Source organism: Lethenteron reissneri, chromosome 68 (genome assembly GCF_015708825.2).
Source record: "Lethenteron reissneri isolate LAM-NWPU_2019-01 chromosome 68, ASM1570882v1, whole genome shotgun sequence".
In the NCBI taxonomy this organism is placed as follows: Eukaryota; Metazoa; Chordata; class Hyperoartia; order Petromyzontiformes; family Petromyzontidae; genus Lethenteron; species Lethenteron reissneri.
The window spans coordinates 2,516,607-2,531,539 of record NC_083846.1 but is presented as its reverse complement, the minus strand read 5'-3'; the positions used below and the strand labels follow the sequence as shown (position 1 = coordinate 2,531,539).

Below are 14,933 nucleotides of genomic sequence, written 5' to 3'. Positions count from 1 at the left end.
GCGGCTGCAGCCCGAGGAGGAGGAGGAGGGGAGGAGGAGGAGGAGGAAGGCACGGGGCTGTGTGCACGCGCGCTCGCATGTGTACGTGCGTGTGCGCGTGCGTCTGTGCCAAGGCCGCACTGGGAGTGAGGTTGCCACCTGCGTCGGGGATCACGACCATGGGATGTCCGTGCTCCACCAAGCGCACAGGTTCGATTCCCGCTCTCGCTCGGCGCGTTTGCGGCGGTGGTGGCGAGGGGTTGGAAGAGAGGGTGCTCTCGAAGCTCTCGCTCTGTCGCTCGCTCGCTCGCTCGTTCAATCGCTCGTCTCGTTTGGTCGTCTGCGAGCGTTTTTATTCTGGGATTCAGTCCACTGCGCGCCCCCCCCTCTTCCCCATCTCTTCCTCCTCCTCCACTCGACCTCATTCGCTGTCAATCACAAATGCACCACCGCCGCCGCCGCCGTCATCGCCGTCGTCACGATCTCTCCCAAACACCTTAGACTCCACCTTCACGCTCTCTCCTCCGCTGCAGCTCTCTCTCTCTCCAGATCCCTCCTGCTGCTGCTGCCTCATCATCATCTCCCTTCCATCCCTCTGCACCATCTCCCTCTCCTTACCGCCTCTCACTCCCTCCCTCCCTCCCTCTCTCGCTCTCTCTCCCCTCTCTCTGTAATCTACCCTCGATCGCATTCCCTCACTCCACATCCTCATCCTCTTTCAATTGCCCCGTCTCTCTCTCTCTCCTTCTCCTCAACGTGTCTCCCTCCTTCCACCCCCCGCCCACCCCCCATTGCCGAGCCCTGCTTCGAGTGCGCCAGTGCAGCGAGCGGTGAGTAGATGGGGAGGGAGGAGGGAGTCGCAGCTGAGTTCCACGTCTCCGGAGACTCACGTGACAATCGTCTCAGTGCCTCTCGTTTATTAGCATTCTAAGAGCGTGTTCTGGTGGTGACGCACGTGTGCGCGCGCGTAGGTGTGCGTGCGTGCGTGCGTAGGTGTGCATGCATAAGTGTGCGTGCGTAGGTGTGCGTGCTCGCGTAGGTGTGCGTGTGTGCGTAGGTGTGCGTGCGTGTGCACGTAGGTGTGCGTGCGCGCGTAGGTGTGTGTGTGCGTGCGTGCGTAGGTGTGCGTGCGTAGATGTGCGTGCGCGCGTAGGTGTGCGTGCGTGCGTAGGTGTGCGTGCGTGCGTAGGTGTGCGTGCGTGCGTAGGTGTGCGTGCGTGCGTATGTTTGGGGCGGGGGGGGCGGTAGTGTAGCGGTTAGCACACCACGCTACGAACCCCGCTCACGGCCACCACCGGTGACGATTATTCGAACCAATCCTGGGCCTTCCCTAGGTCCCCTAGGTCGACTCGGCCTCAAACGAGTACTACCTGGTGCAGTGTGTAAACATCGTCACTAGGGAGACAACGGCGGCCGGGCCGTGGTTGCTGGCCACCCACCCCCTCGTGTGCTGCTGCTGCTCGCTAACAGCACTTGCCCCTACAGTCTGTTACAGGCTACGCGGGGGATCTTTGTCTTCGTTGTGCGTATATGCTTACACGCGTGCTTGTGCGTGTCCGTGCACGTGTGTGCATTTGTGTGCATGCGTGTGCGTATATGCAACATGCTTGCTTTTGTGCATGCTTATGTGTGCTACGGCAATGTGTATGTGTGCTACTGCTATGTGTGTGTGGGGAGCGGTGGTGTAGCGGTTAGCGCGCTGCGCTATGAACCCGGCGACCCGAGTTCGATTCCCGCTCACGGCCAACACCAGTGACGATTATCTGAACCGGTCCCGGGCCTCCCCTAGGTCGACTCAGCCTCAAATGAGTACCTGGTGAGGTGTGTAAACATCACCACTAGGGAGACAAAGGCGGTCGGGCGTGGTGCTGGCCACCCACCCCCTCGTGTACCGTTCCGGCCTTCAAAGGTGCTCGCTAACAGCACTTGCCCCTACAGTCTGTTAAGGCTATACGGGGGATCTTTGTGTGTGTGTGTGCGTGCGTAACAGTGGCGAATATTACGAACCGATCCCGGACTCGGACGCGTGCCTGGTGCGGTGTGTAGTAGTGACCGTCAGGAAATGTGGGGGAGACAAAGGCGGCCGGGCGTGGTGCTGGCAAACCCCCACCCCCTCGTGCGCCCATGCCTGCCCTTCATCGGTGCTCGCTAACAGCACTTGCCCCAACAGACTGTTGAGGCTACACGGGGGATATTTGTCTTTGGATGGTGGGGGGGGGGGGGGGAGTTGTGTGTGTGGGTCCACCGGAGCACGACATGACCCTGGATGGTCCCACGGGCCAAGCGATGGTGCCAGGGTGCTCCCTCCTCGCCCCCCTCCCCTCGCCCTCTTCCCGTCTTCAGCGCCGGCCGCTCCTGCCGCTACTTAGTTCCCGCTGCCCAGGCCGCCGCGAGTTCGCTCTGCCGGGGGGCGTCGTGGTGCTTGAACGGCGAGTGTTCTGTGCCCGGGGGTGGGTGGCGCTCCCTCTCGCTCACTCTCTCTCACTCTCCTCTCTCTCGCTCTTGTTTTTAGTGTTTTTTGGGTTTTTTCATTTATTAGTGATTTTTGGGTATTTTTTTGTTTTTAGTGGTTGACACTGGTGATAAGACTAGGCCCTAAAGAAGGCCGCTGTCTCTGCTGTAAGCCAATCAGTGTCAAAGTCAATGCCCAGAAATTATGCATGTTCACCACAGGTACTGTGTGGGGCCAATGCGGTAACTTGATTCACTTGTAAAAGGTTTCATCTATTTGGTGTTTGAACATCTGAACACAACTCCTGTTTTATTGCCAGAAAGCGTAAAACCTCTTCTTGTTTTTTCATACTTTAAAGCTGGCAAAAAGGTCCCGTGTTGTAGCTGCTCACCCCGAGTTATTAATTTTCTGAGTGCATTCTCCTTGTACTGCTCTCTGGCGTGACACTGGCGGTGAGAATGGGCCCTAAAGAAGGCTGCTGCTGTCTCTGATGTAGGCCAATCAGTTTCAAAGGCAATGCCCATGTATTGTTATCAGAGCCATGTTATGTTTGCATGTTAACCACAAGTACCAGTGTGTGGTTAATGCGGTAACTCGATTGCTTGAGTTGGTGTTTGACCATCTCAACAACACCTGTTTCATTGCCAGAAAGGGTAAAACGCCGATTTTGATTTTTCATAAAAATAACTTTTATTTCATTTTGTTTTTTACGTGAGAATAAATGTGAGGGAGATGTGAGTCTTGTCTTTTTAGTTTTGCTGTCAAAAACCTGGCCACGTTGGTCATGAAAGCATAACTTTTTTTCGATTTAAAGCTTTCGTGACTGCAGGGATTCATCTTCTTGGTTTCTTCGATAAAGTCACATAGAAGTGAAATAATAAAATAATGAAAATAAAACATAATAAAATACAATTCTCACGACGTTTCGGCCACAACGCAAGCAGCCGTTGTGGCCGAAACGTCGTGAGAATTGTATTTTATTATGTTTTACTTTTATTATTTTATTATTTCCCTTCTACGTGACTTTACCGAAATAACCAAGAAGACATAACTTTTTTTATTAACTATATATTATTAACTATATAGTTGCAAATTTTATATATATTTTAAAAAACCTTAATTTGCCTCGGCGGCTTTTACCCAATCCGCAAATATGACGTCGCGAGAATGACGTCACTCGCGTTAGACGACACTCTCCTCAGTTTTTCCCACCAAAAGTGACCCATCATCGTGTGCCATTCGCCACAGTAACGGTAGTAGCAAAGATTTGTGTTGTTGTTGTTGTTTTCATTATTTTGATGATGCGCTTTACTGGCGAGAGCCTTGCTGAGTCTTAATTTTCTTTTTGAAATACCTCAACGCGCCCCGTCAATGACACTGTGCGTGGCCTTAGAAGAATAAAGTTGATGGAAAAATGGCGACGTTTCGGGCAACGGCCCTCCTTCAGAGCACACAGAGGCCACGGAGCTCGAGTCACGGGAGCCCCTGAGACTTTGTGAGGGGAGAGGTCCTGCATTGAGGGATGTTTTATTTTCCCGCCAAAATTGACGTCGCGTCCACCTTAACGTCGTTTCAATTATCAAGGTTCCACACGTGCTTACTTACAAAATTATTTAGCGCGCGAGCAATTAAAGCCATTAAAACGTAATAATTTTTTTATTAGAAAATATGAAAAAAAGTGAAAAAAAAATATCAGAAAATACTCATGGATACTGTGCTCACAACTTCGTGATTTGTACGGCCACTATGAACCCCCTGAGAGATGCATCTAACCCCAGGGCTCGCACGCAGTACATCAGCAGTGCAGTTCTAAGCGTCTCTGACATGGCCATTGTGAATCTTCTGGGAGTGAGACACACCCAGACCCAGGGCTTGAACCCAGGATTTTAGCATTGCTGAGTTAGTGTCTCTGACACGGCCATTGTGAGCCCCCTGAGAGAGAGACACCCAGGCCCAGGGCTTGAACCCAGGTATGGAGCAGTGCTCGGTTAGTGTTTCCGACACGGCCATTGTGAGCCCCCTGAGAGAGAGAGACACCCAGACCCAGGGCTTGAACCCAGGATTTTTTCAGTGCTGGGTTAGTGTTTCCGACACGGCCATTGTGAGCCCCCTGAGAGAGAGAGACACCTAGACCCAGGGCTTGAACCCAGGACTTTAGCAGTGCTGGGTTAGTGTATCTGACACGGCCATTGTGAGCCCCCTGAGAGAGAGAGACACCTAGACCCAGGGCTTGAACCCAGGACTTTAGCAGTGGTGGGTTAGTGTATCTGACACGGCCATTGTGAGCCCCCTGAGAGAGAGAGACACCCAGACCCAGGGCTTGAACCCAGGACTTTAGCAGTGGTGGGTTAGTGTATCTGACACGGCCATTGTGAGCCCCCTGAGAGAGAGAGACACCCAGACCCAGGGCTTGAACCCAGGACTTTAGCAGTGCTGGATCACCCCCCGCCCGCCTCCACTCAACCCTATCCTCCCTATCCTCTCCCCCGCCAACCCACAGCGACAGTGCACGCTATTATCCATAATGCACTGTGGCGTACAATGTGAAGGTGCGTTGGCCTGTCAGCCGCTGGCAGTTTAATTAGAAGGGCCCATGCCATTTAATTACCGGGCTTACAGCACGTCGTTTTATCTCTTGCCTGCGCTCTCTCAATCGCGCGGCGTTTCGCGCGGCGTCGCGTGAGTGCGGTGACTCGACTGATCGAGCGAGTCCCGACTAATCGACGCGCGTCGGCGAGGAGACCCATGTGGGGGTCAAAGGGTCGCCACGGTGGCTAGGAGATGTTAACTCCCTCGCCTGGTACGCAGGAGGTCGTGGGTTCGATCACGACCCTGATGACGCCTGCTGCTGTATATTTGGAGTCTGTGTGTCTCTCTCTCATCATCACGGTGGCTAAGAGATGTTAACTCCCTCGCCTGGTACGCAGGAGGTCGTGGGTTCGATCACGACCCTGATGACGCCTGCTGCTGTATATTTGGAGTCTGTGTGTCTCTCTCATCATCACGGTGGCTAAGAGATGTTAACTCCCTCGCCTGGTACGCAGGAGGTCGTGGGTTCGATCACGACCCTGATGACGCCTGCTGCTGTATATTTGGAGTCTGTGTGTCTCTCTCTCATCATCACGGTGGCTAAGAGATGTTAACTCCCTCGCCTGGTACGCAGGAGGTCGTGGGTTCGATCACGACCCTGATGACGCCTGCTGCTGTATATTTGGAGTTTGTGTGTCTCTCTCTCATTATCATCACGGTGGCTAGGAGATGTTAACTACCTCGCCTGGTACCCCGTGGTGCCCTTATAAAACTCAACGTTTAACCTACTCACGCCGGCTTGTGCCCGCCCTCACAATCGGGCATATTTGCAGAATACACCACGCCGCCATTGACCCTGGCCATTTACCGAGCAACCCAACTTTCCTACTAGCTCCCTCCGCAGGAATGTGTTTTAGTTTCGAAATCCTCGTCGATATGACGGCCACAGCAGTGCCATTGCAACCGGCAGTCGATTTTGTGTTTTTCAACTAACAACATTGCATATCATCATCATCATCAACAACAACAACAAACAACAACCACTAAACTGCACGCAATCGTCAAAAAGCAAGACCGCGTGCGGCTTTGAAAAATATTTTTTTCGGGGAAAAAAGTCACACGCGAAATGAAGACGTTTCCAGACAGTCGGCGCGGTGTTCATTATCCCCGTGCGTGGGAGAATGCCGGATCACCCGGAGAAGTGCAGATAAAGAGGCATTCTCGGAGGGGAGAGGGGGGGCAGAAATAACCTCGTAGTTCCTCGGATTCCCTGCATTAGCACGACATATTTGGAGAAGGCGCCGGATGGCATCGCGCTCCGCACTTTGGCTCGTTCCCGCGTTCTACTGGCAGAGGCTGCTCCTCGTAAAAATAATTGTTGTCATCTGTGCGGCGATCCGGCTAAACCCTCGCCGCTGCGTTCTGCGGTTCTGGAATTGCAGGCAGGCGCGTGGAACAGCGTAGTAGCCCTTCGTGAGAACGATTTCTTAAGGTCGCTTTATACACTTAAATTGCTATTTAAAGCTTCTGTCGTGACTGCAGGGATTCATCTTCTTGGTTCTTTCGGTAAAGTCGCGTAGAATGGAAATAATAAAGTAATAAAATAAAACATAATAAAATAATTCTCACGACGTTTTGGCCACAACGCAAGCAGCCGTCCTCGGGTGAAGACCAGGTCTGTCGGGGAGAGAGAGAGACACCGCAAACTCCACCAACTCCTCCTCCCTCCACCACCTCCTCTTCCCACCTCCTCCTCCCACCTCCTCCTCCCACCTCCTCCCCCCACCTCCTCCTCCCCCCACCTCCTCCTCCCCCCACCACCTCCACCTCCCACCACCTCCTCCTCCCACCTCCTCCTCCCCCCACCACCTCCACCTCCCACCACCTCCCACCACCTCCTCCCACCTCCTCCTCCCACCTCCCACCACCTCCTCCTCCCACCTCCTCCCACCTCCTCCTCCCACCTCCTCCCACCTCCTCCCACCTCCTCCTCCCACCTCCTCCCACCTCCTCCCACCTCCTCCTCCCCCCACCACCTCCACCTCCCACCACCTCCTCCTCCCACCTCCTCCCACCTCCTCCTCCCACCTCCTCCCACCTCCTCCCACCTCCTCCTCCCCCCACCACCTCCACCTCCCACCACCTCCTCCTCCCACCTCCTCCCACCTCCTCCCACCTCCTCCCACCTCCTCCCACCTCCTCCTCCCACCTCCTCCCACCTCCTCCCACCTCCTCCTCCCCCCACCACCTCCACCTCCCACCACCTCCTCCTCCCACCTCCTCCCACCTCCTCCTCCCACCTCCTCCCACCTCCCACCACCTCTTCCTCCCACCTCCTCCCACCTCCTCCTCCCCCCACCTCCTCCTCCCCCCACCACCTCCTCCTCTTCCCACCACCTCCACCTCCCACCACCTCCTCCTCCCACCTCCTCCCACCTCCTCCTCCCACCTCCTCCCACCTCCTCCTCCCACCTCCTCCCCCCACCTCCTCCTCCCCCCACCTCCTCCTCCCCCCACCACCTCCACCTCCCACCACCTCCTCCTCCCACCTCCTCCCACCTCCTCCTCCCACCTCCTCCCACCTCCTCCCCCCACCTCCTCCTCCTCCCACCTCCTCATCTTCCCACCTCCTCCTCCCACCTCTTCTTCCCACCAACTCCTCCTCTTCCCACCTCTTGCCACCTCCTCCTCCTCCCACCTTCTCTCACCTGCCCCCCCCTGCTCCTCCCACTTCTTACCCCCCCCCCCATCCTGCACGTGGCTTGGAGGCGACCTCACTCTGGCTCAAGGTCTGCACGTGAACGGCGCGCGGTGCCGACACAACGCGAGTGAGCGCGCGCGCGCGTGTGTGTGTGCGCGTCTATGGGGGAGCGGTGGCGCAGCGGTTAGCGCGCCGCGCTACGAACCCCCCCCCCCCACCCCCCCGCTAGCCGTGTTCCATTCCCGCTCACGGCCGCCAGCGCCGGTGACGACCATCCGAGCCGGTCCCGGGCCTCGCCGAGGTCGACTCGGCCGCAGGGCTTCGTAGGCGCCGCTACTCGCGAACAGCTCTTGCCCCGACGGTCTGGTGAAGGCTACGCGGGGGTACTTTGTCTTTGTGCGTCACGATGAATCACGCCAGCCACGTGCTGCAGCAGCAGCAGTCGCAGCCGCACGTGGGTGCGTACGTGCGTGAGCATCCGCTCGCTCGATCGTTCACGTGTTCCTGTGTGTGTGTGTTCATGCACGTACACGTGTGTGTTCGTGCACGTACGCGTGTGTGTGTGCACGTACGCGTGTGTGTGTTCGTACACGTGTGTGTGTTCGTGCACGTACGCGTGTGTGTGTGTTCGTGCACGTACACGTGTGTGTGTTCGTGCATGTACACGTGTGTTTGTGTGTTCGTGCAGGTACACGCATGTGTGTGTGTGCTCGTACGCGTGAGTGTGTGTTTGTGCACGTACGTGTATGCGTGTGTGCTCCTTCACAGGTGTGTGCACGTGAGTGTGTTTGTCTGTGCATGGTGAGTGTGTGCGTGTGTGTTCGTGCACGATTATCTGCACCCGTCCTGGTGCGATGTGTAAACATCGCCACTGGGGAGACAAAGGCGGCCGGGCGTGGTGCTGGCCACCCACCCCCTCGTGTGCCGTGTCGACCTCCACAAGTGCTACTCGCTAACAGCACTTGCCCCTACAGTCTGTTAAAGGCTACACGAGGGATCTTTGTCCGCGCATTTCTGTTCATGCCTTTGTGTTTGTGTCGGCGCGTTAGTGCCCGTGCCTTCACGCGTGCGTGTGGTGTTCTCTCGTTCGTGCGATGATGCCTTCGGTTGGTGCACACACACACACGCACGTGCGTGTGCATGTGCGTGCGTGTGTGCATTGCCTTTGCGCGTTCACGCACGCACTCAGGCGTTCGCGTGCCCGCGCATGCTCCTCCGTGCAAGTGCGCGTCGACGCTTTTATATTTGCGGCGCATTTGGTTCGAGATTGTGCACGCGCGTGCGCACGCCCGCGTTGGCGTGGATGTGTGCACGCGCGTTGGCGTGCGTTGGCCGTGCCTCTCCGTGACTTTGTGCACGCGTTTTTTGTTCTCGTTCGCGCGTCGGTGCGTTCGTGCGCCAGCGTGTCGCTGCGTGTGTGTGCGTGCGTGTGTGTGTGCGTGCGCGTGTGTGCGTGCGTGTGTGTGCGCGTGTGTGCGTGTGTCTGCGCGTGTGCGCGTATGTGCGTGTGTGCGTGTGCGTGCGCGCGCGCGTTTTTTTTGGTTTTGCATCGCGTGGCCTTGGCTGTGAAATCATTGCCGCGCACTCAGCGTCGACATCGTTGCCGCTGCAACAACAAAAAAAATCTCAATCCGCTCGCTCGCTCGCCCCCCTCCTCTCTCTCTCTCGCGCGCGTGCTGCTAAAGCCGAGACGGCGCGGGGATTCTGAAATAATATAAAATAGAAAGATCTCGAGCGGCGCCTACGCGCGTTGTGTGCGCGCGACTCCCTCTCACCCCGCCGCGCGAGTTCGATCCCCGACCGACAGCCGGCCACGGTCACCTGGCCACGGTCACCTGGCCACGGTCACCCGGAACAAATGTCGGTCCTCTCTCAGGTCCATCTCGGCCACGTACGCGGTGCGGTGCGGACATTTGTTTGAGACGAGGCTCTAAAGAAAAGCTGTCTCTGCTGTGGACCAATCAGTTTCAAAGACGATGCATCATGCACGACCGGAGCATGGTTTTTAGTGTTTGTTTGTTTGCACGTTCACCGCAAGTAGTCGTGTCTGGTTAACGCAGCGCGGCGATTCCTTGCAAGAAGGTTTCAGTTTGGTGTCTTAAGCGTCTTAACACAGCTGTTGCATTGCCAGAAAGGGTAAAAGCTGTTCTGATCATTTGATACTGGCAAGGGAGATCCCATCGACCAGAAGACGCCTCTGGGCTCACGCTGTTTGAGACCAGGCCTCTAAACAAAGCCGTCTTCTGTCTCTGGCGTGGGCCAATCAGTTTCAAAGACAATGCACATTCTGCCAGACCGCGTTTCTGTTGTTCTCGTCGATAGACTCACAAACACACATGCACTCACTCGCATGGACGCCTGCACACACACGCGCGCACGCACGCACGCACGGGAACAGTTAGTGTTTTTCTCTGCATCAATATTTCACGCAGAATCTCTACGTTTGTGTTGTCGGCTGTGTAAAATAAAGTGCACATGGCCTGGCACAAGCGTCGTGGTGATGTCACCGCCACTTAGTGGCGAATGGCGGTTGTTGTTGTTGTTGTTGTAAAATAACAATTCGGCTCTATGTGGCGTATCCGCGCGACTGTAATTTAATCCCTGTGACTCCGTGCATGAATTTTCACTGAAGTCAAGCGCTTTCCGTTTGCCCGCGTGTGGAACCATTGCTGCTGAAGTTACGTACTCCCAGAGGGCCGCGTGTACTGATTCATTGCGTCATTGTTTTCACACCACGTGGAAGATCGTCTTGCTTGACTATTTGATCGGAGGTGTTGAGTGAGTCCAGAACTGAAATTCCTTTTCTCCGAAGATTTAAGTGAAAAATACAAAGACCGCCCGTTTAGCTGCGAGTTAGCGAGCGCCTATTAATACCAGGCCAGGCGTGTCCGTCACCACCACCCCTCGCCACCTTCGTGCTGATCGTACGCACAGCCCTGGCGCTGCCATTGCGCATCGCTCATTCATTGTCCGATAACGCCCCGATACATAGAGAACCACAGAGCTTGGGGAATCGGTGGCACCAGCTCACACCCGCTTGGTGGCAGAGGTGGTGGTGGTGGTGGCGGCGGTGGTGGCAGAGGTGGTGGTTGCGGTGGTGGTGGTAGCGGTGGTGGCAGAGGTGGTGGTTGTGGTGGTGGTAGTGGTGGTGGCAGAGGTGGTAGTAGCGGTGGTGCCAATCGTGGTGGCAGCGGTGTTGGTAGTGGTGGTGGTGGTAGTGGTGGTGGTGGTAGTGGTGGTGGTAGCGGTGCTGCTAATGGTGGTGGTAGCGGTGGTGGTAGCGGTGGTGGTAACGGCGGTGGTGGCAGCGGTGGTGTTGCGAGCGGTGGTAGCGGTGGTGCCAACGGTGGTGGTAGCGGTGGTGCCAACGGTGGTGGTAGTGGTGGTGCCAACGGTGGTGGTAGCGGTGTTGCCAGCGGTGCTGGTAGTAGTGGTGCCAATGATGTTAGGAGCGGTGGTGCCAGCGTTCCAAGTTGACGTGATTAAATCGGCTGCAGCATGAGAGGTTTTATTCCTCGCGGAAAATAACATCCGGCGACGGTCGCTTCTGACGCACCACCGCAGCCAAGACAGCGGGTGAGGTGGCGGGGGGGGGGGTTTCTCTCCTCGATCGGAACATATCGTCGTTACTCCCCACATGTTCTCCCGTTAAAATATCGACTTCCTCCTCCTCCTCGTCCTCGTCGTCGTGGCCCTCGTCTGCGCAAATTGCCGGGAAATAAAATCACGGCCAAGGAAATAATTCGCAGCTGCCGTCCAACATTTAGTTATTTTCGGTGCGTGCGCAAATGGTAACCGCAGCCTCGCTGCAAATGGTAACCGCAGCCAGCCTCGCTGCAAATGGTAACGGCAGCCAGCCTCGCTGCAAATGGTAACCGCAGCCAGCGCGCCGCAAGCGGTAACCGCAGCCTCGCTGCAAATGGTAACCGCAGCCAGCATGCCGCAAATGGTAACCGCAGCCGCGCTGCAAGCGATAACCGCAGCCAGCGTGCCGCAAATGGTAACCGCAGCCTCGCCGCAAATGGTAACCGCAGCCAGCCTCGCTGCAAGCGGTAACGGCGGCCAACGTCATGCGAACGGTAACGGCGGCCAGCGTGTCACTTCCCCCTGTCACACGGCGAGACGGAGAAGCGGCGGTTTTGAAACTCGGGCGCCGGAGTTGAACGCCACGGAAGGTGGCAGTGGGGGGGGGAGACGACAACCCGTACCCGGCCGGGTACGGGTACGGGAAGGCCGTGAGTCACTGGTGAGTCACCGTTTGTCACTCATTTCCCAACGTCTTGTCTCTTCTCACAATTCAAGTTCCTAGAATCAACCCACCCGCGCCTGCAACATGGCTTCATCCCAGAGGTCGCAATCGGGTACCCGATACCCGTACCCTACCCGTACTCGGCCGGGTATCCGGCCGGTTACGGGTAGGGTACGGGTACGGCCGAGTACGGGTACCCGTTTGCGACCCTGGTGCGACCGGGTACGGGTAAGGAATCAAAACCCGTTTGCGACCTCTGGGGTGTACCCTTGCCACGTGCGGCAGCGCAAACTCGTCGCTCAGCTGTGGCCGTAGCAAACGAGAAGCAGCGCAACGAAGCCGGGCCGGCTTGCTGTTATTATTGTCGTCATCGCGTGGAATTCATGGCAGCGGCCAAGTGGCTCTTGAAACGCGTATTGACGTTGATTGCACATGCGGTTGGGGGGTCTGGAGACAAATCCACGCAAAGCAGAGACCGTGAGACTCAAGCTCCAGATATGCAGCAGCAGCAGGCGTCGGGGTCGGGATCGAACCCACGACCTCCTGCGTACCAGGTGAGGTAGTTAACATCTCCTAGCCACCGTGATGATGATGAGAGATGCAAGCTCCAGATATGCAGCAGCAGGCGTCGGGGTCAGGATCGAACCCACGACCTCCTGCGTACCAGGCGAGGTAGTTAACATCTCCTAGCCACCGTGATGATGATGAGAGATGCAAACTCCAAATATACAGCAGCAGGCGTAGGGGTCGGGATCGAACCCACGACCTCCTGCGTACCAGGCGAGGCAGTTAACATTTTGCAACAACAAAACTTCCGCCGTGGTGTGCAGCGCTGCTGTTTCACAGCGGTGCTGCTGCCGCTGCTGCTGCTGCCTCCTCTTGCAAGTGACTCACGCTCGCCCCCCACTCCTCCCCCCGCTCTCCGCCGCCCCCTCTCCCGTCGCCCCCCCCCGCCACCGCTCCCTCTATTCAAGCGAGCGCGGCACACACGTGTGTGTGCCTGCGCGTGAGTGCGTGTGTGTGTGTGTGCCTGCGCGTGAGTGCGTGCGTGTGTGTGTGCCTGCACGCGTGTGTGTGTGTATGCCTGCACGTGTGTGTGTGTGTGTGTGCCTGCACGCGTGTGTGTGTGTGTGCCTGCACGCGTGTGTATGTGTGTGCCTGCACGCGTGTGTATGTGTGTGCCTGCACGCGTGTGTGTGTGTGTGCCTGCACGCGTGTGTGTGTGTGTGTGCCTGCACGCGTGTGTATGTGTGTGCCTGCGCGTGTGTGTGTGTGTGCTTGCACGCGTGTGTGTGTGTGTGCCTGCACGCGTGTGTATGTGTATGCCTGCACGTGTGTGTGTGTGTGTGCCTGCACGCGTGTGTATGTGTATGCCTGCACGCGTGTGTGTGTGTGTGCCTGCACGCGTGTGTGTGTGTGTGCCTGCACGCGTGTGTATGTGTATGCCTGCACGCGTGTGTGTGTGTGTGCCTGCACGCGTGTGTATGTGTGTGCCTGCGCGTGTGTGTGTGTGTGCCTGCGCGTGTGTGCGTGTGTGTGCCTGCGCGTGTGTGCGTGTGTGCTTGCACGTGCGTGTGTGTGTGTGTGCCTGCACGCGTGTGTATGTGTGTGCCTGCGCGTGTGTGTGTGTGTGCCTGCGCGCGTGTGTGCGCCTGCACGCGCGTTCGTGTGTGTGTGTGCGCGCGTGTGCGTGTGTGTGTGCGTGTGTGTGTGCGTGTGTGTGTGCCTGCGCGCGTGTGTGCGCCTGCACGCGCGTGCGTGCGTGTGCCTGCGCGTGCGTGTGTGTGTGCCTGCGCGTGCGTGTGTGTGTGCGCGCGTGTGCGTGTGTGTGCGTGTGTGCGTGGGCAGCCCACATCAAAATCCTCCCGCCTCAAGCGCCCGGGGAAACGAGCGAGAGGAGAGAGCGAGCGGGAGAGAGCACGCGTCCTCACGTGTGCGCGTGTGTGTGTGTGTGTGCCTGCGTGCCTGCGTGCCTGCGTGTGTCTGCGCGTGTGTGTGTGTGCCTGCGTGTGTGTGTGCCTGCGTGTGTTTGCGCGTGTGTGTGCCTGCGTGTGTCTGCGCGTGTTTGCGTGTGCGGTGGTGCAGCGGTTAGCGCTACGCTGCGCTACGAACCTGGCCGCCCGAGTTCGATTCCCGCTCACGGCCAACACCGGTGACGATTATCTGAACCGGTCCTGCGCCTCCTCTAGGTCGACTCAGCCTCAAATGAGTACCTGGTGCGGTGTGTAAAATGATCGCCACTGGGGAGACAAAGGCGGCCGGGCGTGGTGCCGGCCACCCGCCCCCTCGTGCGCCGTGCCGGCCTTCGTAGGTGCTCGCTAACAGCACTTGCCCCAACAGTCTGTGAATGCTACACGGGGGATCTGTTCCTTTATCTTTGTGCGCGCGTGTGAGTCACGCGTCTCTGTGTCTCGTTTAAAAAAAAAAATCTCTCTGCTCCTCTTTTTGCACACCTCCCACCCCCTCTCTCTCCCTCCTCGCTTCCCCCCCACCACCACCACCACCGCCGCCACCGCCTCCTCCCTCTCCCACCAACCACCGCCTCCAACCGACGAACCCCGATTCCTCCCCGGCAGCGCCGTTCACCGAGACTCCGTCGTACACGAACCGCCGGCGCTGCAGCCAGGCCACCCTGTCGGCTGCGTCGCGAAACCTCACGCGCTCCAACAGCGACCGCGGCCTCCACCCGTGCTCCCGCGGCAACACCGCGGCCGGCGGCTCCGGCGGCGGCTCCGGCGTCGGCGGCGGCTGCACCGGCGGCGGCACCGGTGACTTTGACGGGCCGGCGGGACACTCGCCCGCGCCGTCGCTGCGCAGTCTGCCGCCACAGCTCCTGCAGCAGGCGCAGGCCATCGCCATCAAGTGAGTGTCGGCGTGGGGAGCGGTGCCACGGCGCCGGTTAGCAGGGGTCGCAAACGCGCTTTGATTCCTTACCCGTACCCATACCCGGCCGCACCAGGGTCGCAAACGGCTACCCTTACCCGTACCCAGCCGGGTAGCCGGGTATAGGGTAGGGTACGGGT

General features: G+C 57.8%; 1 protein-coding gene across 1 annotated transcript in view; it reads left to right on the top strand.

Annotated features, from left to right (window-relative positions):
* The window catches only part of LOC133360304 (SH3 and multiple ankyrin repeat domains protein 3-like), a 162,590-nt gene that overhangs the window by 107,162 nt on the left and 40,495 nt on the right, over nucleotides 1-14,933 (top strand). Inside the window, exon 14 of the mRNA XM_061578949.1 lies at nucleotides 14,487-14,772. Within this exon, the coding sequence (XP_061434933.1) occupies nucleotides 14,487-14,772 (286 nt within the window). The remainder of the gene's footprint in view (nucleotides 1-14,486; nucleotides 14,773-14,933) is intronic.